Source organism: Natator depressus, chromosome 15 (assembly GCF_965152275.1).
Source record: "Natator depressus isolate rNatDep1 chromosome 15, rNatDep2.hap1, whole genome shotgun sequence".
Taxonomy (NCBI): Eukaryota; Metazoa; Chordata; order Testudines; family Cheloniidae; genus Natator; species Natator depressus.
Genome location: NC_134248.1, coordinates 13,683,038 through 13,709,409, shown reverse-complemented (window position 1 = coordinate 13,709,409; position 26,372 = coordinate 13,683,038). Strand labels below are relative to the sequence as shown.

Here is a 26,372-nt window from a genome sequence, read left to right as displayed (position 1 = left end):
GATTCTGACCTTAGTGACACTGTGAATAACTCCACCAAAGTCAACAAAAAGCAGTTGAGTTACTCCACACTGATAGCGTAACTGAGATCAGAACATGGGCAGATAGCTGTCAGAGAACTGTGAGCTATGTGGAGCTGTGTTTAGCATTTGGGGATGGGGCAGAGCCTGAGTAAAACACCAGCGCTATTTCTGACCCATGGTGAGTAGAAATTATTGAGAATCTGGGGTGATTTAGGAAAATAACAACTGGCTTTATTGGGGATTTAGCTGAACTGAGCTGAAAGGCCATAGGCCAGCTGTGGAGAGAAAGACTCTTCTCCAAGCTGGAGAGAGACATTTCAGATGAGAAATGCAGGTATGTGAAGCTGGGCATATCCAGCACTGTGACAGTACGAAAGACATCTGTTCCCAGAGCATTCCCAACTCCCTGCGCCACAGATTGATTTCCTTGTGGCCCCTATTTTCGGTCTGTGTCATGTAGTGTTAATGTTAGTACCACACGTTGTGACATTGCACTCCATATACTTTATGAAAATATGCTTATAAATCTGAATATGATGTAACTGGAATATGCTTTATGCAAAAGGTCTCTTTTAAGGTACCATTACAAAGCTTATCATCCCTGGGTGAGTGGCAGAGAGGAAGATGGCAGAGTTTGTTACAATACAGAGACGGGGAGGGGAGAGAGGGACCTCAGACCCTTCTCACTGGGCCTCAACAACAAAGGCCAACTGGACATTTCATAGCAATATTATAGGGGCCTGAGGAATAGTGTAACCTAAAGATCAGCTTCACCCAATCACACGACTTTCATCAGTACATTTATTACATGCCAGAGCCACACCACTGAAGAAAAGGGGTGTTTGCTGGAGACATTTGTGGTACACGAGACGGAGGGGAATACATTCACGGTGCCTGAAGTATGGCATACACAGTGTCCATCCCTGGGTCACTGGTCCCTGCTCTGGGCTTCTTCTTTGTCACTGGCTCGCCAGCATGAGCGCTCCCCGCTGGAGAGGACACCATCTGAAAACAGGCAGAACCCCAGATCAGCACAGGGAACAGTGACATTCAGTGAGCTGTGATCCACAGCTCAAGGCAGAAGAGGCTGAGATGAAGTGAATGAGGCAGCTCCATGTATCAGCCACAGTGAGAGCGGGCTGGGCCCGAATGCTGGGCTGCCCCACGGCCCCCACAACTGCAGCTGCTCTTCAGTGTCTGAGCTGCAATTGCAGCCGCAGTCTCTCCACGCCAGCTGCAGGGAATCCCAGGCCCCTGGATTCATGTAAACATGAACCTGTGTCACTTTCCCCTGCCCTCCAAAAATGGGGCCTTCCAGGCTGGCCTGGCAGAGCCAGTTCAGAGATCTGTCTCATGGTGCATCGTGCTGGGTAGACACCCCCACGCGGCCACTCAGCCAGTGGATCCCCTGCTCAGTCCCTATGTGGGGCTTAGGAGGTGCAGAGGCTTTGCACAAGCCCTCTGCACTGGGGTGAATTTCACTCCATGACCTGGGGCAAGTCAGCTTATGCCTCAGTTTACTCATCGGTAACTATAAGATAGGAATATCCACCTACCTCACAATATACAGTGCGGTTTGTAAAGCACTTAAAAAGCCTCAGATGCTACAGAAGTACAAACAGTTACAGCTATCATCATTTACATTTGTTCTCCAAATGACTCCGCTGGGACTGGAGTGACATCTGAGCACTTTCGATACAGAGATCAGCACTTACACTGCACTCGCTCCACTGCAGTTTTGAATAGATCATTTCATGGCTGACGGGCTGTGTAAAGGACTCTCTCTGGGCAGGGGCAGGGGTGCTGCAAATGGGATCAGACATTTCCAGGGAAACTTCCGGTTTCTTGGCCTGGATTCGGCGCTTTACTAATATAAAATACAGAAGGACACATGCATATTATGGAATGACTTGGAATGCAGGTCTGAGGGGAAAGGCTGAATTCTACCTCAGTGTCTCTATTTATAGGCTGGGTTCTTGCTTTGTAGGGGCTTTCAATTTTTTTCTTCTGTTAATTTATTTTACATCAAGAGGGCCTGATCTAAAACCCCTTGCAATTAAAGGGAATCTTTCCATTGATTTCAGTTGGCCCTTGAGCAGGCTCTCGCAGCTGAGGGGCTAAACACTCACTCTGATCCATGCTCGCAACTCCTGTTAACATCACTGGAAATTCTGCCTGAAGTGTGGAAGCGTATCAGTGAGACCTTGCGCTGGAGATATAAAGAGTGTGGAGACTTGGTGACCATCCCTAGCTGTTAAGTATTAAAACAGGGGTGGCCAAATGGCAGCTCCCAAGCCACATGCAGCTCTTTTACAGGTAACGTCTGGCTCCCGGAGCCCACCAACCCATCCCTCGCCATTCTCCGCCTAACAGGCTGGTTGGGGGGGGAGCTCGGAGCTTCTGCCCTGGGATGGGGTGGTGGGACTCAGGGCAGAAGTCTCAAGCCGCAGCACTGTGCTGCAGGGCTGAAGCCCTGAGCCCCGGCTGGCTCTCAAGGTTATGAAGATTATCATATGCAGCTCAGAGGGTAAGTTTGGCCACCCCTGTATTAGAACATGGCTGCTTTGCTCCTGCCCCAATCACACCCTGTCATAATGAAGAGGTTTCTTATCTTCTCATTCTTTGATTTGAACTTAAAAAATGTTACAGACTTGTTAATAAAGAAGAGAAATAGCATGGCTCCATGCTTGAATTCAGGAAAGACATCCTGAACTGGTCATTTCCCAGAAGATTTGCTGTACCTCACTGAGACAACAACAGTAACTTAAAACAAACCATGGCTGCAAAGTGTATGATGATGCCTAAAGAGAGGCAGGGGAGATTGTTTGCACGTCTTTACTAGCAACTACTTACATGTAAAATACAAGCCCAAAGCAAGGAGGAACAGAAGTAGCCCAGCAGTCAGACTGGGGATCAGCAGAACATTCACTGGGTCTGGGGTGGCTACGAAGGAGAACAAACAATATTTGTGAAAAGTCAAAAAAAGAAAAGAAAGGAAACTGAATCCCTTCCATTTGCTCCTGTGCAAAGCCTCGGGCGATATTGCCCCTTCGATTAAGGATGAGAAAGGTGCTCAGATACTATCGTATAAGAGACACTGAATAGACTAGAAAGACAACTCCAATAAACATGCAGGACTGCAGCAAGTCTCCCAGCCAAACCGTACTTAACATTCCTGATATTTCAAAGGTAAAACACAAGCCAAAAGCCCCTTACAAAAGTCCTTTTTCATACATGTTAAAAGAGGGAAAAGAAACCCACAAACCCACTGCTGAAACTGTCCTTCACAGGACCCCTTGAAGTAGATACTTATCTTTTTTTGGCACTGTTCCAAGACTGAATAGAGCAAGTCCTAACCTCAAAACAATGTGATTTTCACTCCCTGTTCACATATTTACCAGTACAATCAGCTGTGAATCAGATTTACCTCCTCATAAATTCAACCTGCTACCTTCATAACTTCATCCCTTGTCCACAGATTTGTTATGCAGTAAACGCAGTGAGGATTGTCTCAGGACAATCTTTGTTAGTTGGTATCACACATTACTTCACTGTTACCTAAAGGAATTGTAACACTAGCTCTATATCACGAGTAATCAGCAATACTAATCAGCCACCAATAAGTCACCTCACCAGCAGTAAACAGCCTCAAATACACAACATAAATAACAGACACACTTAGGTCAATATCTGTGTGAACAGGTGGTGTGTGTTTGTGGTTTTGTAGATGCTTTAAGTTTTTCCGTTGATTGATCCCCAGCTCTTTTTCTTGATAGCAATCACTGGACTTGCAAAACCCAACATTGCTGCACTTCAAAGGGTTTCTTTTTTCAGCCAGGCACCATAAGCAATGCTATTATACAGCCATGCTGCAAATGGTCTCTGTGTGAATACTGCAAAGCTTTGAGAAGCATTTCCGGTTAGGCTAAAGGCGCTGGCCAGGCAGTCTGTGTGGACAGGAACTCCATGCTGTGTCTTTGCTAAAATGCAGATTCTTTTTGCCCCTGCCCCCTTTCCTGCCAAAACATAGCCACTTAGCAAGCAATGGCCCATCAGCCTTGTTTACACCTGGCTGAGGCATCAGCTTACTCTTTTGTTTCCCTTCCTGCTGATGACTCTGTTTATAGCTTAAATGCAAATTAGGCAGAGCACACATTCCTTGGTTTGAGGACAGACCTGTTTGCTAGCTTCTGTTTGGGCAGGGCTGTGGTTTGGAACATGTGTTAACACCACCATACAGGGGCATCTTACAATGTCACAGTGTTGCCACACATATTTTACCAGGACAATGTTGACCAGACAATTATGAGTTTTCAAATGATACCTTACAAGACATACCTTCTACAAAGATTATTACAATAGTGTGTGGGAGGTGGACGCAGGGGTACGTTCTATCACAGAGAGTGACTGGTTTCTTGGGACTGAGTGTAACCTGAATATGTTGTGATTTTTGGTGGAAGCATGGGCATAGTTTTGGAGGGCGGGGGGGGCGTTGCCCCCCCCCCCCAAACTGCAAGCCTTGGACAGTTGCTGAATTTCCCCCATACACACACACGTGGCCCCATTGGCCTGACTGGAGCTGCCCCCTCAAATATAAAAGTCAAACTATGCCTATGGGTATAAGTGACCATTTATCATATAATCCAGCTTGCCTGGGTGGCAAGATAGACTGGAGAGTCTGAGCCTTAGATTCTTAAGGGGACAGAGAGTGACTCCCTGGTAAGACGGTTACAGTGATCTAGGAGTTCTCATTTGTTACTCATTTGGTGAAATCTAATTATAGAACATACCACCAGTATGGGGTGTCTGCCCTGCTTTTGACAGTCAGCCCAGAGGTAGGCACTCACGATCGTGAGCTGTCATGAGCCACTCCAGACAGTGCGACAACGATCACTGTCCCTACTTCTTCAGACACACAACTGAGTGTCTGTATTTTAAAAGTGCCCTGACGTGTTTCTAAAATATCCAAAGAGGGTAAAGAGCAAAGGTTTTGCTAATATGTAAAAAACAAGAAAATCCTTTGCAGTTTTCTTGTGCAAGGAATCTGAATTCTCAATTGTTTGATACAATCCAGTTCCCGATGCATTAAAGTATGAACATTCAGCCAAAACAATTAGTTTAATATAAAAATATGCTTAAAGAACAAGGGAAAAGAGAGGGAGAAATAAGATGAACATCTTACAACAATCCACAGGAAATGAAATGTTGTAGGGATACTGCTAATGCTGTAATTTTTGTTGTAGTCAATAGTCACTTGGAAATTAATATTAAAACATGCATTAGGTTCAGGAACTGTCATTGAGTTTTACTGGGGTTTAGGTGCCTAACCCTGTTCAGCGCCTTTGAAAATCCAACCCTAAATACTGACTTATTATAACAGTGTTTATTTATAAATTCATACACGCCTTAATGATTATAAAAGAATCTTTGCATTACAGTTAATTAATACAGTTAATTAATTCAATGCATTAAAATAACAGCACATCATTACTTACATTTAAGAGATGGTGTTTTATTTGTGGAAGAAAAATGTTTACCTCTTGTCCCTGAATCATATGTCAGGAAAAAGACAGACGGAGATGCAAGGTCAATAAACTCTACAATGCATAAGGCAGAAATTACGTTTTTAAGGTTAATTCCCATGATTGAGAACTGGGGAATTTACAGATAGGGCCAAATCCTTCTCACCTTACTCATCCAGATAGTGCCTGATCCAAAACCCATTGAAATCAATTGGAGTCTTTGAATTAGATCAATGATCCCTTTGAAAAGCCGGGAAAATATTAAGAGTAAATAAACTCTGTTCAAAATACTGATGGCTCTTTCTCAAATGTAAAAAACCATCATATTTCTGAAACAACTGACAGTGGGCCATGTACAACAGAAGGAGCGCGGTAATTTATTTAAAACCTAGGATATATTAAATATATTTGATGATGATGATGACTGTACCCATCCTGAATTAATAGATCTAACAAACTAGATTCTAGAAAATAGATCTTGTTCCAGCTATTAAAAAAGTCCAATATTAGAAAAATCAGCAGATTTCTATAGACCATTTGTTTTTAGACTAATATAGTTATTCTGTTATAAAAGCAAATTTAAATTCCGTAACTCTGAACTACTTTTTTATTTTTTCAATTTGATTACTATTTTATAATGGCAGGTTTCAGAGTAGCAGCCGTGTTAGTCTGTATCCATAAAAAGAAAAGGAGGACTTGTGGCACCTTAGAGACTAACCAATTTGCCACAAGTACTCCTTTTATTTTATAATTGTCCATTAAAATAGTCTAAGATATTATTATAAATAACAAAGATCAGGAACACTTTTTTTAAAATAAGTTTTTTTATTATGAAAATATTCCATAAATATATTTAGATTTAGCACAGCTAAATTAGCAGGACATTTTTGAAAACAGAGTAAGGTTCTGTATAATGGTATAGGGGAGACAAATAATTACTCTGTCTCATAAATTCAAGGAAGGAAATACAGTAGGTATAATAACTAGAATTTATAGTATACTTTTTGCCTTAGGGATGGAAAGTATCTACTAGAAAGTCTACCATTGCTATAAAATACGGCAAATTTGCCTTTTTGGTCAAAATTTGCTAATTCATTTGCAGAAAATATACACAAGAAGCCATGTACATATATGATTTTTTTTGTAAGCAAACTGCAAATTTTTCTCCCCCAATCCTCAACTATACAGGTTATTATGGAGCCATCTCACACTATAAAATATATATGTATTTTAAATCAAACCAGTGTAAGCTCACAAACGTGTCTTGGAGCACATTAAGCTCAGGGGTTCCAGATAGTCCATGCATGGTGTGACATATTTAAGAGAATTACGACCAATGTACAATTTCCCAGCACTAGAGATGGTGACATGCAAGTGACATGACTGGTTTGATAAATAAGCTAATGTTCCGTGTAATGTTCAACTAAAGTGATGCAATGGAAATATTGACAAGAAAATTGCTATAGTTGAAATATAATTGCATGGTCATATGTTGAAGAAGCTTTTAAACAAGTCATAAACATGCTTGCATCATAAGTCTTATTTCATAGGAAGCAAGAGAGCTAAGATTTCTCATGCACACGCAGCAGAGTGTCCGATAGAAAGAAAGAAACAGGAGAGAGAGAAAAAGAGAGACACTCACCCGTGACAATGAGATGAGTCCCGTTTGTTCTTGATTTAACAGGGAGTGGCACTATGATCACTTCGCAGTAATACACGCCACTGTCATTCACCCGCACCTCGGGGATGAAGAGAGAGCTGGTATTCTTTTCAAAGTCTAACTGACCCCTAAAATGGCCTTCAGTGACTGAGACCGGGACACTGGTATTGGGACGAGTCATCCTAAAGGACAGGATCCTCTTGGACACATTTTTATGGGTCATCTCATACATCCAGATTATCTCGTAGAATGGATTGCCAATAGCAGGGGATCCATCAAAGGAACACTCAAAGGAGATGGGTTCCCCTTCAGTTACCGAGATCATTGGAGGGTTTTCCCTAGAACCTAAAACAGAAAAGTGTAGTTAAAAGCAGGCGTCTCAGCAAACTCTGGACCTTGCTGTTTTGTAGGGAATGACATCAGCTACTTCAACCTACTTCCATTTTATTTGCTGTTAGTTTTTGTGTGTGTGTTAATTTACCGCTGGTGAAAGGTGCCAGACTGACTACCTTGGAGAATTAATTTCTCTGTTTAGCCACAGATCAGACACAGCATAGACAAGTCTCCAGTGTTACAAGCTTCCATCACATTGTCCAGCAATATGCCTCATTGCTGACCTTGACTTTAATCCCTGTGGAGTCCTTGGGGGTGCATCATTGTTACATTTCTGTTACTGTGTATGATGTGACGGGGTTTTGTGTTTTTCTATCCACTGAGTTAATTGTACAATCAGATACTATTGGGAACACCACCTCCATCTGATGCTCTGTGTGTCTTCTGTTCAATAAAGTAATCTTATTTAGATTGAACATAACTTTATAGGATAGGCAATATAAGTGCCCTAGGCTTTCATTCATCTCAGGGGAACTGTCAAGGATTTTACAAACGTTCTTTCTTAAATTTTTGGATATCAATAAAGTCTAGTTTGATACACAATAATGCCCTCAATTTTTAACCTGTTCCCCCAAATATTTTATGCTACTTAGACAATATTTCCTTATCAATTATATTACTCAATTTACTTTTGTTATAAATGCCAAGAACTAATTATTTAATCTCATCATTCTAGAGAGCCCAAAGGAAAACATGACGGGAAAAAAACCTAATTAAATTCAATTAAATTGTTTCTTTGTATATAGGAAAAGGGATTTTTTTCCATTTCAAAGCAACTGGGTCCCATCTACTTTCCATGTTAATTCTCCAATTTATACTGCAATCATGAGTTATATTTGAATACTAAAGCATAATTACATAGACATTGCAATATATATATTTTCATTTGAACACAGTTCAGAAGCAAACAACACCTGCTATTCATCACAAAAGCATTTTTATTCACTCATTTTTCCATCTATATAAAAGCAGGTACTCTTTTTGGTGAATATCTCATTGCTAATCGGGATTCAGCACAGTTTGTATGTCAAGTTCCATAAAAAACAAAATCTGAAAAGAATAATTCTCCTTTGATGCACCAGAAATAATATAATTCAAACAACGTATAAAGATTGTCAGCAAGAAAACACAGCCCTAATTAACAGAGCTAGACCTGGTCCACAAAATTCAATTCAAACCCAGATTTCAAGCCCTTTAGAGATCTGGAGGTGTTTGGATCTGGGGTTTGATTTAGCTCATTAGAGGAATGGGCCAGATCCATGTTTGGATTCTGAGTTTCTCCAAGTTCAGGGCAGTTCTGATCTGGGTTTAGGGTTCAGGCTCATCTTTAATATTTCATCTTTCCATTTTCCACTGTAAGCCACCCCAGCCCCAGTACTGCAGGTTTACATCTGGCTCTTCCACTGAGCAAACTTCCCAAATGCCCAAAGCAGGAGAATACCCAAGTGGTGCAACTCTGCTTACCTAGGGAAACGAACACTTCCTGCAAGAAGGAAAGCACCAACATAGAAACGAGAAGAGCCATGCTTATCCCATGTCCTCTTGTCTCTCTCTCTATCTCCAAAGCCTCATGTTGCTCGTAGAGTCTGCAGACACCATTAATTGACAGTAGAGGCTGCAACCTGGGCGTGCGTCTGAGTAGGAAAGAGAAAAAAAACTCTCACCTCACTCAGGGACGTAGTCTGCAGCGTGCATATGACGAAACAGTGTGATAAGTAACCCTAATAATAACCCTGCTCTGCCCCCACGGCCTTGCAGGGAAGACAGCCCAAAGCACATGCTTCAGAGGAGACATGTCCCACATCAATGCAACCCCAGCACATTGACCTTTTCAAGAAATAACAACAGGGGAGAGTGGATAATGGAAAGAAGATGATCAGAGAAATTAATTGCCAAACTGAAATGACCTGGATGGAAATTTCCTTGTGCTGCTTCCCCTGGAGGAGGAGAACTCCCAGTTCCCTGATGGGACCCCATATTAAAAATGACGTTTTGGGCTGGAGAGTTTCCTTCCCCCTCACACTTTGACTCCTGACTCTTCCTTGCCTCACAATCCCTTATCACCACTGTCCATAATGTTCAACTTTTACACTGTCCCATCTCACCCAGCAGCCTCACCCTCACTGCCTCCCTTGGCCTCCAAACCCGGATCAGCTCACCCTCACAAACACGGTCCATCCATCAGGCCTTCCTAGGCAGCGAGTGTTGGAGTTCTGCTCTGGAGATAGAGGGCTGGCAGCCCTTGTCCTAGGTAGCAGGCGATATTCTTATCACACTTCAAGCTGAAAGCCCCTATTTTGAATGTGAAAATCTTGTGTTACTAATATTATGAAGTTTGTGGTGTTGTTGTACTGTGTTGGGCCCAGGATACAAGAGAGACAAATTTCAGAGTAACAGCCGTGTTAGTCTGTATTCTCAAAAAGAAAAGGAGTTCTTGTGGCACCTTAGAGACTAACCAATTTATTTGAGCATAAGCTTTTGTGAGCTACAGCTCACTTCATCGGATGCATCCGATGAAGTGAGCTGTAGCTCACGAAAGCTTATGCTCAAATAAATTGGTTAGTCTCTAAGGTGCCAAGAGAGACGAAGTGGGTGAGGGAATATCTTTTACTGGACCAACTTCTATTGGTGAAAGAAACAACTTTCGAGCTAAACAAAACTTTGTGTAGCTCAAAAGCTTGTCTCCTTCAGCAATAAAAGATGGTCCAATAAAAGCTATTACCTCACCCATCTTGTCTCTCCAACATTATGAGGAACCTCTACCGTAAATGACAGTGATGCAGAAGGTAGAGGGAGGAGAGTCTGATGGACTGAAAAGAGGGGAAGAAAGTGGGTGACCGTTACTTGATCACCTCAGGGCAGCAGGATGGTGAAGAAAAGGCCAGTATAGGCAAGTGCAGCTGTGGTGGCAGTGTCCATCAGTGAACCGGGCTGCACTGACTGAGTGTGTAGGGTTGGATGGGAGATGAGGGATCGTGGATGGCAGTGAGTTTAACGGGGACAGAGCAGCCATTCCTGGATGAGCTGAAGGGGGTGAAGGAGGAGGGGGGACTAGGGATGAGGCAGTCAATTCACAGAAGAGGAGGAGATTCAATGTTAAATAATGAATTCATTACTTAGAGAGACAAATAAAAATGGCAGTTAAATCAGTTAATGAATCAGTTCGATAATTAATCATCAGGTAGACAATTAAAGCTGCCGAATAAGCATGATGGGCCAACTAGCAGGTTTGGGTGGGCAATAGGGAAGGCGGCCAGATGGGCGGCAGGCAGTGGTGCAGGAGGGTCCGTGGCCAGTTACCAAGGAGCAGTTCAGCCAGCTGAGGGGAGACATCAGCAGCAGTCTCTGGAAGTGGAAAAGGCTGCAGAGGTCTCTTTCCCAGCACTGCTGGTGAGAGGGGCTGGACTCCCCAGGGCAGGGGACAGGCCAGAGAGGTGACAGCCATGCAAGTAGACAAATGGCTGGAATTCGAGCATGACACTGGCACAAGCAGCCCTGCTCTTACCAAAAGTGCCATGCGGTCTTTAATACACCGGTGCTCAGAGCCTCGATTTGACATCTCATCTGAAATACAGCACCTGTCCCAGCTCAGTGTTTGCTGATGCCACACTGGGACCTTGCATTCAGTGCTGACTGACTGGGACCCATGTCACCTTTTGAGTCCCCGACACCACTTCCTTGAAGCCTCTTGAGTTTCCCTTGGGGAGCAGGGCTTAATTTGTAATGAAAGAGGTGCCGGGGCGCCAGCAATTAGGTGCCGGGGCTCCAGGAATTTTTTTACATTCATAACTGATGCAGCAAGCCCAGAGGTGCCGGGGCTATGAACTGCCAAGCCCAGAGGTGCCGGGGCTGAGGCCTGGCAAGTCCTGGCACAAATTAAGCACTGCTTGGGGGTCTCCAAGCCAAGGACTGACCCTGCCGACTGGCTCACAGCACAAGGTGCAATGTCTGCGAGTTGTGTGTTTCACCATAAACAAATACCCCCCTCAAGTGGCGGCTCAGTGGTATTTACGTCTTTGCATCTGGAAGGAAACCACTGAGATCAGTGAAAGTAGCGTCATCTCTGAAATAGTAACACAGAGGTTGGCGTGCTAGTTGTTGGGAATGGATCTGTTTTATGGGGAGGGGCGAACTGGGTGTTAATGTTGAGGCTGACGTCAGAGTTGTTGAGGTACCCTTAGCTGGTGATTTCCTTAGCTGTAATGTTTGAGGTTGGGCTTGTTCTGTGGATGACTTCAATGACCCCTCTTCTCTTAAACTTTGCTTAGCGACCGTAACCATCAACCAACCAGATCCTTTGTTTCTGGATAATATCATGAGCTCCGTAGCTCTGTGGTATCGGCCCGGATGTGGGTCTAACCCATGCTGCCCCTGTGTTGTAAACATGCCACCCACCACAGTGAGGCCTGGGACTCCCCTGAGAGGATTCTGGGCAGATTAGATCAGCTCTGCCCCCCTCTTCCCAGCTCAAGCTGAGGATGAGAGAGTTTAGCCATAACATGAGAGTTTGCATCCGATTTCCCAAGATACACCAATCCTCCCCACCACCCCACACCCTCAGCCCATATAAGGCAACCTTGGCAGCTACACACAGGTCTATAGCCATGAATACACAGGAGAGGCTGTGTGGAGATGACGCCACTAAAAGGCCCCAAGGGACCAAAATATAAATACCTCACTGTTTGCCTGGCAACCATCGCCATGGGGACAGTTTGCAGCCTCAAGTGTTGCATTTCGGGTTATATCCCCGCTCAGAGGTCTTCCGGTGCTTTGTGTTGCCGTGGAAACAGTCCCAAAGCCAGGACGAGGCATTGGGCCCCTTGCTGGGAGAGGAAGAGCCCGCCACTGTAAATAAATGGATTGATTGAAGTAGGAAAGGCCTGAAGGGGAGTCAGCATGAACCAGAATACCATTCAAACTGGCATTCCCAAGTGCCTCCATGCCAATCCCAGCTCACCCACTAACTCACTGGGTGGCCTGGGCCGTGAGTCTCAGTCCCTCTTCTGTAAAATGGGGATAAATGAGGCTTTGCCCATGGTGGTCGTGAAGCAACATGCATTCCCTGCTGTTTGTAAATGGCTCAGAAGAGGCACTGTGCTGGCTAAGCACTAGGAATGATCACCATTCAAATGGAGGGAAGGAGGGCTTTGAACCACAAAGCGCAGCAACGGCTAGAAATGCAGCCCTGTGATCGTCTTGCTTTGCCAGCTTTCCTCATGCCCATTGTATCGAACATGCTCTGTTTACAGTACAGTTATCCCCATGGTACAGATGGGGAGACTGAGGTACAGAATGACTTACCCAAGTCACCCAGCAGAAGAGCTGGGAATAGAACCCCCAGCTGCTGTGTCCCTGTTCAGCGCTCTATCTCCTGGACCGCACAGCCCCTCTGGCCAAGCCCGGCCTGGCTGCCAGGCCAGACACTCAGCCCTGTCTCTGGAGACGCAGCGATCTGCCAGTTCTCAGCACCAGCAATCGAGACTGCGGAGTCAGGACTGGGCTGGGGATTCGTTGATGCAGCAGACAGCCGAGACCAGAGGTGCCATTTGTGCAGTTAGCCTGGCTCTGCAGTGCTGATAGCTTTCAGTGGTGGTTGGTTCAGCTGAGCTGGAAAACATGCAGGCAGAACATTGCGCAGCACCGGGGTTGCTGAGGCCCTGAAAACAGATGGGCAAGGAATCCTCTGAATCCAAAGCAGAGGCCCCGGGATTGTTATTCGGTGCTGATGATGAGACAGTGGCATCAAGATGGTCTGGAACCGTACAATGCCCTGATGGGCTGGGCAGCCCTCCCGGATGCTTCTGCCTGCTTCAGCACAGCCCCTGCCCCGGCCCCTGTCAGAGCTTCGCTGAGGAGCTTTGGAATCGGCGGGAGTTATTTCCCCGTTGCTGGGAAATCTGGTTGTTGAAACCAATAAGAGCATTAACAAGGGAAATGCTCACCCCTCCCCCAGGCTCTTGGCAGGCTAATTATGCCAGCCTTAATAACAGCCTTTTGTCACCAAGGCTGCCTGCAAGTCTGCCCCAAAACACAAGGCAGTCGGAACACCATCAGCAAAGTCCTCTGGCTTGGGGGAGAGGGACAGCAGTCTCGAGGAAGGGGGCTGCTGAGGAGGTTTGGGCCCAGCAGAGTGGAAGCACTATGTTCATTACAGTGAGATATGGAGGTAAGTGGGGGAAGCTCAGACTTTGCCCTCTGGACCCAGCTTCTCCGAATCAGCTGGTTTCTCTGATCACAAAACCTGACAGCATACTTTGTGTTCCTCTTCCGGCCACCATTCAGTGGTCCTATCCGTTTGCCTTAAGTCAGTGGCCTGGCCAAGTGTATTGGGGAGACTGTGTTGTCTAGTGTCTAGGGAATAGATCAGGGAGTCAGGAGACCACTGACTCACTGTGTGAGTTCCCTGTGACTCAGTTTCCCCATCTGTAAAATCATGTATTTCACCTCCTTTGTAAAGAACTTTGAGATTGAGGGATAAAAAAACTTAAATCAGAACTAAGTGTTATCTGGTATTATTTGCAGACAGACCTCAGACCATTAAAGGTGACTTTACTCCATCTTTCTAAGGGAGGTTAGTCACTGCAGACTTTTACTGTTCTGTGGTTTCAGGACCATACAGCGTAATGAAGCAATTTGACAAAAGACACCTGATGAAAACCAAGTTCCCGTGTTTTCCAGCTGCCCCTGCTCCACAGAGGGGTTTGTGTTTCTCTGAAGTGCAGCTCCTGCATCCTCAGCAAAGTGACTGTGCAGAAATGGCATCTCTGCTCCATGTGTCTGCGGAGTCATCGCCAATCACATCAGTGACAATAGTTTTTTTATTCATTTGTTCTCCTGAGCGCCTTAACCATGTCCCCCTCCTGCTGAGTCTCACCCGCCTGCTGGGTGACGCTGGCAGCTTAGGGCCCCTGGCAAAACAGGGGCTGGGGGCAGCTTGTATCACTGCAGACCAACTCCCAGCTCACTTGCTCCAGGTGGACTTGCTGTGACCCAGGGCCCACGGCCTGGGCACCAGCAGCAGAGTGAAGATAGCCCACTGACTGACGGGCTGTTTAGCTGCAGAAATGGCTCCCCTGAGAACATGATAGTTTGTCGATTTGCTTTGTAGAGTGCAACCTATTGAGTGCTCTTAAAATGAAGGGTTGACAGCTCAGGCGAGGCCCAGCAATAGCATGAGCGGGCACCGTGCAGGCCTTACCCAAACTCAGCTAATGGCCCTCAGTTGCGACCTACAAACTCTGCTATTCAAGCTCTGAGCCCTCCAACATCTCTTCTAAAGCACTGCAGTCCTGACCTGCAGATCCCCCTGCTAGCCTACCTCTGGACCCCTGTCCCCAGTCTGTTACTGCACCTCCATACTGACCTGCACCACCCCTTGCTGTTCATGTGCTGGGCCTCTCCAATCTCGCTCAATTAACAAGTTTTTGAGGCAAATATCCACTGGTGACTAAGCTGAGACTCCCAAACTCAAGTCACATGTGACATTCGTGGGTTTGCAGAGGGGAAAGCGAAGGGCCCGATCACACCCGAAGTTCCCTATTTCTTCTATTTTATGAGACCAAGTTTAAAAAACCAAACTGAACCCACAAGCATCTTATGAAGCAGTGAGACGTATTCCTAAACCACCAGAATACTCTGGATGCCTCCTGGTCCGGTTTGATTGTGGTTCTAAGGACCAGGGAAGGAGGAGCACAGGTCTGTAGCCCCCCAGGTCTGGCTATGACACATTCCCTTCTGCAGTAAAACTTACCCTCCTTTTCTGTCTGCCACATTCGCTGACATGAGCAGATAACGTCTGTCTCGTCACTGCACTTGAATCACCCACTGCGGCTCATTGGGTTATGCAGCTCCTAAACTTGGGGAAAATCTGTCTCCTCCTCTGCTGATTCCCTTTCCCTGCTTCACAGCTGACTGCCAAGAGATTGTGAACGTGCATTGCCGGGTCCTGACTCTCACCGCACACCTGAAGAAGAAATGCCAATGTCGGCCAGAAGGTACCATGCCTCCATCCCCCTCCTAATGGGAGTGAAGGCCACCTGCCTGGGGGACAGACACAGATGCTCTTAAAGTATCAGACATGATGAGGGAGCTGGTGGAAAGGTGAAAAATGGGTCAAACTGGGATTAAGGGGGTGAGACTGAATTGCAAAAAGGATGGGGGTAGAGCAGATGACGTATTTCTCTCTGTCTTGTGTCGTAAAGGGTCATAAAGTTTGTGATCAGTGTAACATACTAAAAATAATGCACTGGAAAATACATTCATAGAACCCCATGGGATCCCAAAGTCCTTTACTAAGCAACAGGCAAACTGCAATGGTTTGCTAGGTGTTTCAATGACCTAAAAATATGGATGTTACAAAATGTGGGGGCATAACCACTGGGTACCAGAGCAGGCAAGTGAATTTCATGTCTCTGTAACCAGGTCACTTGTCAGGGTGGAGTCTCTCACTGGCTGTGCCAAATGGGAGTAGCTCCACACCTGTCATGGACAGTGCAGATGAAGCGGAGGGCTGCACAGGACACTCAGGAAAGTTAATCCACTCAGGAAAATTAATCCTAATGAACTAAAACTGTGAATTTAAACTGGATTATTTAAACTGCACTAGGTGGTTGTGTGGACACTCTTATTCAGAATTAAAGTGACCTTAATTTGGTTTAATTTAAGTCACTTTCCTGAGTGACCCTGTGTAGATCAGCCAACTCTAACTCTGTATGAATTGTAGAGCTGGGGGTACATAGGAACTTCTTAATCCAATCTCTCTCTCCAGATTGCATTGATCTCCTAGATGAATTGGGGACCCTGATAAACCTGAGCGAAGTGGAGAATCCTGCATCTGAGCTGGCCAGTAAATACCTCCAGGAGAGGCAGCGCTACATCCTCCTCAGAGTCATTCGTAAGTTACTTGCCAAGACTCTGCAGGCTGAGAATGCTGCCGTGCTCCCTCCAGAGCAACGTACCCCATTATAGGAAGGGATCCCCACTCCTTCCTTCTATAGGATTTCATTTGTTCTACACAAAGATACATGAACAAAGTTAGTGGGATATTCATCCCACTATGTAGAAATGAAGAGAGCAAAGGTACAAGCAAACAAAGGAAATGCTCAGTGTTCACTGCAAATGGACACCGCAAAAGAGTGTATGGGTGTAGGTAGGTGGATAGATAGAAACCATGCAGCAATTGTATCATGACAAACTCCCAACACCATGTGTCATGCTAGTGTGAAACAATTACTTCTTCTTGAAGTGACTTAGCAGAACTATACAAGCTAAAGCAGGTCTTATGGCCCAGTAAATTTTTCCAGGATATGAAATGAAGGAGCATGGTTCTGCTAATTCTGTTGGCAGGAGGAGAAGGCTCGGAATCAACCTACTACGAATCCCTACTGGAGAACCTGGGAAAACACCACCCTGAGCTGGCAGGTGAGAGCTGGGGTCCCACTGCATCAAATCCCCATAGGGAGACCAGTGATATAGATGTAAAACATCAGACATTGTCAGTCAAATCCCTGCCATGTCCACCATCATTAGCCCCTGCATTTCATAGTCCCTTTTGCAGAATTTGGCCTGAGGTTGGTTTGAGACTTTTTCCAGAACTGACTTGGCCAAAAGTTGTTGTTGCTCTGGCTAAAGGAACAAAAGATCCCAGGAACAGGGGTGAAAAAAAGGAACAAAACTAACAAAGCCAAAATGTGTATGTTTAGCTTAAGTCAGGAAGTATTTCCCATCCTTACTACATGCAGCTTTCCATCTTCAGTGTTTTGCAAACATTGTCTTACTAATCCTCATTACATCCAGGGGTGGTGGGTAACATACCAACCCCATTTCGTGCATGGGACAACAGAGGCAGAGGGATGAAGTGTTTTACATTAGGATAAAGAGGGACAGATGGTCAGAGCAGGGATTAGAAAGCACAGGAGTTCCTTGTCTCCTAATCCTGGGCTCAGGCCACTAGACTCCATCACTCTTTCTATTGCCATATTAAAAAAGGAAGGAATCAGTTAGCTGGCAGAATCCCTGGTTTAGTAGACAGGAGCCTAGCAAGAAACTAACAGCTGGTTTCTGGGTTTGCTTCCCAGAGCGGCTGCAGAAGTTATCAGCACACCCTCAGCTGAAGGACAACACGAGGAGGAGTTCCACGCAGAGAAAGTTTCGCCCACTGAAGGAACCACCCCAAGGCTCCCCAGCAAAATTCAGAAGCACACAGCAGAGTAAGAAAGGCTCCGTTCCCTCCAGCAGGCCCACCTAGATAGGGTATCATCCCTTGTGGGAACAAGGCCTCCAGCTATTTGGAAGCATCTTTGAGGGACCCTTCACAGGGTGAAAGACAGCCAGCCAGGTGGAGTCAAACTGTAGGGCAGGATGCAAGAAGCCACTGCTTTACAAGCAGCATCCTTATCACAGCCAGACTGAGCCATAATCAGAGACCCACCCCTTGAACCTTTTTAAATGGAAGGCTAGCTAGGCTTATGCCACCATCTGAAACAGAGTTCAGACCTGTCAGGGATAACAGACTAAAATGTAGCAGAGACTTTACTTTTGGTACTAGCAACTCTGACACACAGCAAGCAGGTCTCTTCTGCGAGAAGGTGCCACATCTATAGTCACAACCCAACACAAGCCACAGTTAGTTCCAAATGAAGTGTACAATGGTAACACCTAACCACCCCTATTAGAAATAGGGGAACTTTGTGATGTGTCAGTGTTCTCAAGCCTACTTGCTGCAAGCCATTTCTCCAGTACTGTAAACTCCCCTGCCCTCCCCAGGCTAAGGGCAACTAGTACATGTATACTAAAAAAAGTAATCTATTGACATTAGTGAGAGGCAAATGTGGATTACTTTATTCCTGTTACCACCACACTAGATATGGGAGAGCAAAGTGGATTGTATTCTGTCTGCTTCATCAAAAGCAGTATTTACATTCCAATGGGAGGCTCTTTATGACCGATCACGCACAATCCAGAAAAGACTCAGCTTGACTTTCATTTGCAGGTTGAGGTTGTAGGGCTGGCCATCAAAGAGAGAAATATAGTCTTGGAAACTGAGCAAGTCTGATATGGAATCCTTGCAAGGCACCCAGCCAGGAATCCCCTGGTGCCTCTTTCACAGTAACTGCTCTGCAAGTGGCCTTTGTGAAAGCCCAGTTCCAACATCTCCTGCCCCCCTCAGGAACAGCTTCACCTTGTACAGTGGGGGGTTTTTTTGTGTTTTTTTTTTTAAACACTGATTAGGGAGAGTGCCTCCTGGAGGAATATTTTTATGAACCAGACTAGAATGTAATTCATCAAATACTAAATACATAGAATAAAACAATGGTTTAAGGGTTGTGGGAAATGCAGTTTTGTTCAGCAGGGAACTGGTTTCTTTCACACATGCATTAGCAAATGTGCAAACCCTGATCCAATTTTGAGCTCATTTTCAGTATGTATGTTTGGAGTAGCTGTGACTCCTTAGTTATTCCAGATTTATATTGGTGTTCCCAAGATCAGAATCTCACTCTGTATTCACAAAGCAGCAAGACTTTAAAATGTCCTTTGTGCCTAGATTTTCCTTGGTACACAGCACATGGCAGTCTGACTGCAAGCCATACACAGTTCAGGAGACACTAACTGCTGCCAAAAGTTCAGGTCATGAAGTTTTGATAGGGGAAGAGGCTTTCATTGCAAGACTGGGGTATATCCACTATTTTGTTATTTTTTTAAGAGGAGAAATACTCTTTCCTGTTTAGCAGAACTGGAAAGTTGTAACAGAACTGCACCAGCATAGACTGTTACCAGCCACTTTCATTCCTTGTCTGAATCACAAATCCATACAATACTGTCCAGTGTTCAACAGCAGCTAGAGAGCAATGACAACTAAAATAACCAAGAGAGTTAAGAGATTTTATCCATCTGCAAAGAAAATCCCAATATTAGTATGCAAAGCATTCTTTTCCTGGTCACACGGCAGCTACATTCCTTCCAGCTGAAGCCTGATGACTGTTAACAGTGTCAGTTTCGACTGTGGAAAGGTAACCCAAGTTGCTTCATAGCCAATAAAACTGAAATTGTTGGCTTTTTGCAGAGCCAGATCTGTGTGGAGTGTCGAACACATTTCAGTTACTGACTAGCTGTAACTGATTGTTAGATGAGGCCTTGCAGCTCCTAGTGCAATGTTAAAGCTGCATGTGGCACCAGTGAATTTAACCTGATGCTAATCACCTTCAGCATATTACTTAACCCACTAAGCCAAAACAAGATCAGCCAGCAGTGTTCTTAGTCATGCAATTGACCAGGTCACATTTTTCTTCCCACACCTCTGTCCCCATCATGTCCATGAGCGGAGAGGATTTTGAGATTTATAAAAATCCCAGTCAATGAAGCACTTGCAGGGCAGTGCTCTTAGAGATTATCTCTGCTCTGGCCTTCCGAGCAGACAAAAATAGTACAGCAGTGGTCGTATACATGTCCTGTGAGAGGAAATCCAGCCCTGGCCTTGTTTGGTTTGGTTTTGCTGAGTCATCCAGCTACATGGATTTTAAGGATTCTGCTCCCCTTGTTTGGGGAAGAGGGGAAGAAAACACATTCAGAGATTAGAATGACAGCCTACAGTTTAATCTACAATAAGAAACACAAACTATTAATAGATTAAAATAAACCATCTCCTTTTATTACATATTTCACTGTAGCAAATTAAACGAGATCTGGAGTCTAAAAGCCCCATCAAATTCCAACCATTGTTCTTTCCTGGCAATTCTAGAAGTGTGTTAGCTCTAAGTGGTTCTTTCCGCTGGTTGGACTATCGTTCCCTTCAACTGGTTACTTTGGTCACTAGCTGTCCCTTCCAGTCTCTTCCATTCTTGTCTGTACTCCAGGCTCTTGTTTCCCTGTGTTAGCGCTGAATTTCTTCACAAGAGGGAGGAGACACCTACAATAGGAGAGGATGGAGAAGCTCAAGTTCAACATTAGGCAGAAGGGACCCTCGTATGTCAAATGCCTGAGTGAGGCAAACTCCCCATGATTAGCCAGAACATGCAAACAGGAGTACCAGTTCAACCAAGCACACAAGGGAGTTTTGTCTACTCATCACTTAATTTATTTAGTATGTTGCTCCAGGAGAAGGATACCCTTCTCCTCTGGCAAACAAAGAAATACGGAACTGGTTGGCAGTGTTCTGGGAAGGAGTAGGCTCCCCAAAGGAGCACCCAACCCCTAAAAAAGGGATCTCCAAGCCCACTATTTGGACCACCATTTTCATTCTGCTAAGACATGGACCAAAGGTGTCCCTCTTCCCCTTTCCATGATTCCTGAGCATCTTTATGGAGAGGACTACACTACTGAAATGGCAGAGACGTGAGACTTTGAAGTCACTTCAAAGAGAAGGACAGCAACCTCTTCCATATTTAGGGGGGTTTGTTTCCTTAGGAGGAACTATTAACAAGCTGCTGTTCGAAAGCTCAGAGCCCTACCAGACTAAGCCACACTACTCTTTCAAACATTAGCTCGTCAGTCCCAGATTTGACAGCTTCCCATGTCTGCACCCTGCAGTGAAACCAAGCAAAAAAAACCTCACCATTATTATATTTGCACTGCTTCAGTGCCTCATTGAAACCCTCACACAAGGTCAAGTCACTCTGATTGGTAGCACAGTCCAAGAACTGCTTCATCTCATAGTGGCAAGGTCCATACTGCGGCTGCTGGTACGCAGGCTCCCTGGGCTCCTACAGACATCCCAAGAAGAAGAAAAACATCCCAGTTTAGGGAGACAAGCTCTGTATTAGTCTTCTGTCCCAATGATCTATCCTGTCTAGATTTTCCTGTTTACCTGCCAGTCAGGGCAAATGTGTGACTAAGCTGAGCTCACGTCCCATCATCTTGCATGGTTTTCAAAATAAATTACAGTCCTAAATTCTCAGTGCATAACCAAATAGCCAGAAGCGAGGGCCATAACTGAAAAATAAAAACCTTTCCTAGACACCAATATTCTCACATGAGCAAAAGGAGCAGTCCAAATGAAAGGTTAGAATAGCATTTTCCCCCATGCAGAGCAGTAATGGAAGCTTCCTTTATGCTGTTCAAGTTGTTCGGATGTATACACGTAGGAGGAGGACTATGTTGTGATAATTCAGCCTACAAATTTGCCCTAATTGTGAGCTCAGCTGAGAGAAGCGACTGAAACTTCATCATGTCACAACAAATGTTGACTGGAAAAGGTGCAAAAATAGGGTGACCAGACGTTCCGATTTTATAGGGACCGTCCCGATTTTTGGGTCTTTTTCTTATATAGGCTTCTATTACTTCCCACCCGCTGTCCCGCTTTTTCACATTTGCTGTCTGGTCACCCTATGCAACAAGGACAGGCTGAACTAGTCCAAACAAAAAAAGGCCTACAACTATAATTCAAGGACTGTGTTAAGATCATGACTAGTAACAAGAAAAATGCACCAAAACTGGTGTCAGATATTAGGCCTAACTGGTTGACAAAATAACTTGGGGATGGGCTATTCTACCCATTACTCCCTTTCAGGGTCCTCAAAGAAAGATACTTTGGGGAGGAAAAATTAGCTACTGGAGTGAGCTTCACCATCAGGGCTGGTACCCCTACCATCTCCTGAGACTCCAGGCCTCATCATCCTGATACGGAGAGATGCCCTGACCAGACCAGGCCAGAGAGTGGGACCCAGATGACATCACCTCTGGCTGAATGCCAAACGTCATCTGGGATAGGAGACTTCGCCTCAGGACCACCACTACTTGGTACTCTTTTCCTTCCCTACCTTATCTCTCTCTTTTCTCCCCTTCTGTCTAATAAGCAGCTAGCTCATCTGGCCGGGACTGCATATTTTGCAACAATGCTATAAGCCAGTAACCAGAAAGAGGCAGCTAAAAGTAATACCCCAAGCAGCCCAATGCCTGTACAAGTTTGCCAGGTCTCAGAGTGCTGACTGAACCACGTGCTATGCCTGTGTTTTCCCAGCATCGAGGTTGCAAATGAGAGTCAAAACTAGAGACAAAAGCTCTATTGTCTATCTTTGCTGTTCTTCTCTCCCCCTCATGTTGATCTCGTTAAGTCTAATCCTGGATCCTTTGAGACAAAAACAGCAGCAACAGCTCCAACCCACCTCAACTAACATTCTCTTCTCCCCAAAAAGGACAGTTACCTTTGATACAATCTAAGACTGTCAGACAAGAGGGGAGGGGAGTTCCTTCTAAAAACTCTCTCCAGCTAAAGGGAAAAAGAAGGCCTTAAAACTTTACATTTCAAATGCTGTAACGGTCTTTCATTCTTTTCTGTATCTTTGAATAAAAAATTAAAGGATTTTTAATGGTGCATTTGCCATGGTACTAAGCAGGCTGAGGTCTCTGTATGCCAAACCCCAGACCTTGTTTAAAACGGTTTACTGTTGGAAAGTGACTGAGTTAGGTTAACACCTTTGGCTCGTTGGGCCCATACATTCCATGTAAATTACTAGACCAGCGACCAACGTTCAGCCAAACAATCTACAGCTTAAAACGCCAACCACATTTTATGTTGAGTTCCAGTGGGTTCCTGTGCTGACACTTTATTCCTGCAGGACAGATGGAATTTGGAGGCTTCTGGACTTGATCCGGCTATGTAGACTGCACGACTAGACACCAGGGCAGGGACTCTTATCTGTTTTCCCAGTGGCTAGGACAATTGGACCACAATCCCCATTTGCAATACTCCGGTGCTACCACAACAGAAATACAGACTGCCTTATGTCCCATTTAAAGACTCTCTAGAGAGGGCAGTGATGAGAAGCAGGGAGGCAGAATGCTGGGGAAGGCAACATCTCCATCAGTCTATACTGGGGGCCTTTTAGGAAGCAGCTCCACATCCAACAAGTAACCTTGACTACAAGAGTCCAGACATCACAGAATATCAGAGTTGGAAGGGACCTCAGGAGGTCATCTAGTCCAACCCCCTGCTCAAAGCAGGACCAATCCCCCATTTTTTTTTTTTGCCCAAGATCCCTAAATGGCCCCCTCAAGAATTGAACTCACAATCCTGGGTTTCGCAGCCTTTGCAGAAAAAGCCTTTCTAAAGGAGATTCGGGCCACAGCCTGCCTTCCCAGCACCTAGAGATCTAGCTAATCCTTGGGGCAGGCTCAGTTTTATGTAACAGTCATGCCACAGGTTTCACTTTGCTAATAATTTCTACTTTTAGATGCCCCACATCTCTCCAAGGGGGCAAGTGGATCCTAACACTGCTTCCGGGCAGAAAGGAAACAAGATCTGCTGCTCTGCATCTCCACATGCTCTTTATGGACCTCATTAATCTCCAACAGCCCGGTAAAACTGGTCAGGATTAGTCTCACTTTACACAGAGAAAGTGAGGCAGAGCAATTCAGCAACTCCAGTGCCAAAGAGTAACCATTACCAGGGGCAGGATTAGAACTAGCAAATTCCTGCCTTCCAGTCCCAAGTTTAGACTCAGGACCAGTTCAAACAAATGGGGGCCCAGAAAAGTCATCTAATTGCCCCTGCTTTTAAACAGCAAGGCCCAAGGCTAGTGTGCTCTGCCCCAACTGGCTAGAAGGTTAATCTCACAAGTGCAGGGCTGGAGACCAAAAAACAAGTCTGGCACTTTGTGAGTTTGGAATGACAGTTTATGTAAAAGGGGGTGGAAGTTTCCTATTAAACATGAAAAATGGGGCACAAAACATGTCCCCCCATCAGGGCCAGCATCAGCTTCTCCAACTAGGAGAGACAAAGGCAGGTTAATGTCAATGATTTATTTTAATCAAACTCCTAAAGCCAAGGCAGGCTTTCAGAAATTAAGTTCAGCTAGTTTCAAAATACCTATACCCACTGATTTTTGATAAAAATGACAGTTTTTACTGTGTAATAAAGGCATTTTATTAAGTTTAAAGCCAAACTGACCAGCAAAGTTCAATAAATCAATGTTCCAAATCCAGAGAGATAATACACACGTGGCTGTTTTCTCTACAGACTAGCATCACGTTCTGTTCTCTTGTCTCCACTTAAATCACAGGTTTAGCCTGACCAAACTAGTTCTAAGCACAAACACGCCCCTACACACAAGGCACCTCAGAGGTTCCTTAGTAATAGTGGGGCTTAAAGTGGATATTGTTTGTGTTATCTTGGAGTGTATGTAGGCGCTCTAGGACACCAGATAACCAGCCCTGCTTCCTGGACTCCATGAACCTCTGAAGAATAGTTTCTTGATGAAACCATGGAGCTGCATTACCTGGACAGTACTGGCTGGTTTCGCTGGCTCAGTGCTGCTACCACCACTGAATGCCCCAGTAAGAGCACTGCCAACCACATGGCCCACCGCAGATCCAACAGCAACCCCGGCAGCAGTGGTAGCCATCTGGGCCATCAGGCCAGGCTGCTGGGGCTGACCTGGGGCTGCAACAGCTGAAGGTGGAGGATGAGCATGAGCTGGGGCTGCACTGCTGAGTACAAGGGAAATGAACAAGGAGAGGAGAAAGAAAGATTTTAGTGAAATTTGTAAAGGAAGGAGCTTACACTAGATAACTACCATAGGAATCACATACCCCAGCAGCTTACCTGCTTGTGGTCCCACCCAGGTATATTCCAAGGGTGGGAAAGAGGGAGAATACAATGTGTGGTATTTTTCTGAGACGGATTTGCAGCAAGTGAAAGAAAAGGGACCCCAGCTGCTCAGTTTTCACAGAAGTCAGCTCAATAGCTTTGTGGTTACAAATCTGGCACTGCCACCCCAAAAAAAGGGTTTTATTTACTTCCTCCCACACTTCTGTGTGCACAAACTCAGGAATTCACTCCACCTTCTAAACATACACCTACTTCCAGTCAAATATGTCAAGATGACACCACCATGGCTAAAGTCACCTTGAGATGCCCATCCCTCTCAACCAGCCAAGGACACTGGTAGGAATGCAGCTGGCATTGTACTTTCGCAACTGGTTAGTAACCAGTTGCAGAGCAGGGTCAGGATCCCAGAGGGTGAGGCTTGTCTTTCCAGCAACAGGAGGAGGTACAGCATGTATAGCTGGTGTGACTGTGGGGAGGAGCATGTGGACAGTCAGACCAAAGGTGACCCACTGAGCCCCCGCCCCCCACAGCTGACTTGAGGAGTCACTCCAGGTGAAGCCCTCCTTGGGGTGATCGCCAGGGCAAGGGACAGCCCAGGCTGGAAACCAGGGCACCGCTAGCCCATTACGGGGCAGGGATTAGTACAGTACTACTCTGGAGAGATTCACCACTTCACCAATGGTCCCTCAGAACGTGGGCGAAGGACTCATGCTAACCCAGCTGTTTGGCCTTGTATTGCGGGGTGAGGCTCAGAGCCCCTTTCCCAGGCCCGAGGAAGAGCTCTGGGTCTGACCGACAGAAGCTGGGCCGATGCCACCTCAACCCACCCTGTCGCGCTGGAGAGAGGCACGGCTTAAGCACAGGGCACGCTAGGAGCCGGAGCCAGCCCCAGGCTTGGGGCGCAGGGCCAGCACCAGCTCATGCCCGCACCTTTCGCGAGGGCGGATCACAGAGGAGCCCGGGGGGCAGGGGCTGGGCTGCAGCCCACGCGCGCTCCGGAGCGGGAGCGGGGACTCACGCGGACTCTCACTGTCCCGGGCAGCCCCTGGAGCTCGGGACCCTGCACCCACCCCACCGCCCCCACCTGGCTGCAGCCGGCCGGGCCGCCGCGCTCCTGCTCCCCCTGGGCATCCTGGGGCCGCCGCCTCCGTCCCGAGTCTCCTTGAGAGCGGGTGCTGCGCAGCCAGTTTAAAGGGCGAGCGAGGGAGCCCACGTGGCCAGGCTCTGCCACTTG

At 45.8% G+C, this 26,372-nt stretch overlaps 3 protein-coding genes across 6 annotated transcripts; 1 reads left to right on the top strand and 2 right to left on the bottom strand.

The window, feature by feature from the left end:
- Nucleotides 1-862: 862 nt before the first annotated feature.
- Nucleotides 863-13,456, bottom strand: LOC141999274 (uncharacterized). Of its 3 annotated transcripts, XM_074972513.1 has the most exons (9): nucleotides 12,898-13,456; nucleotides 12,271-12,441; nucleotides 9,756-9,888; nucleotides 9,061-9,230; nucleotides 7,186-7,548; nucleotides 5,517-5,567; nucleotides 2,875-2,964; nucleotides 1,737-1,888; nucleotides 863-1,026 (listed from the first exon to the last, which is right to left on the bottom strand). In XM_074972513.1, exons 4-9 carry the CDS (start codon nucleotides 9,119-9,121, stop codon nucleotides 907-909), a joined length of 837 nt encoding a protein of 278 aa, XP_074828614.1. In that variant the 5' UTR covers nucleotides 9,122-9,230; nucleotides 9,756-9,888; nucleotides 12,271-12,441; nucleotides 12,898-13,456; the 3' UTR covers nucleotides 863-906. The 3 variants fall into 3 exon arrangements, with proteins under 3 accessions (XP_074828614.1, XP_074828612.1, XP_074828613.1); XM_074972511.1 differs by lacking the exon at nucleotides 9,756-9,888; XM_074972512.1 differs by lacking the exons at nucleotides 5,517-5,567; nucleotides 9,756-9,888.
- On the top strand, nucleotides 13,453-22,803 carry C15H22orf15 (chromosome 15 C22orf15 homolog). Its single transcript, XM_074972514.1, has 6 exons — nucleotides 13,453-13,762; nucleotides 15,504-15,590; nucleotides 16,364-16,489; nucleotides 16,942-17,016; nucleotides 17,673-17,804; nucleotides 22,100-22,803. The coding sequence occupies exons 1-6, from the start codon at nucleotides 13,531-13,533 to the stop codon at nucleotides 22,135-22,137; spliced, it is 690 nt and encodes a 229-aa protein (XP_074828615.1). The 5' UTR covers nucleotides 13,453-13,530; the 3' UTR covers nucleotides 22,138-22,803.
- On the bottom strand, nucleotides 20,364-26,372 carry CHCHD10 (coiled-coil-helix-coiled-coil-helix domain containing 10). 2 transcript variants are annotated; one of them, XM_074972517.1, is made up of 4 exons: nucleotides 26,223-26,372; nucleotides 24,807-25,014; nucleotides 21,146-21,293; nucleotides 20,364-20,500 (listed from the first exon to the last, which is right to left on the bottom strand). In XM_074972517.1, exons 1-4 carry the CDS (start codon nucleotides 26,267-26,269, stop codon nucleotides 20,481-20,483), a joined length of 423 nt encoding a protein of 140 aa, XP_074828618.1. In that variant the 5' UTR covers nucleotides 26,270-26,372; the 3' UTR covers nucleotides 20,364-20,480. The 2 variants fall into 2 exon arrangements, with proteins under 2 accessions (XP_074828618.1, XP_074828617.1); XM_074972516.1 differs by having other exon boundaries at nucleotides 24,807-25,017; nucleotides 26,223-26,353.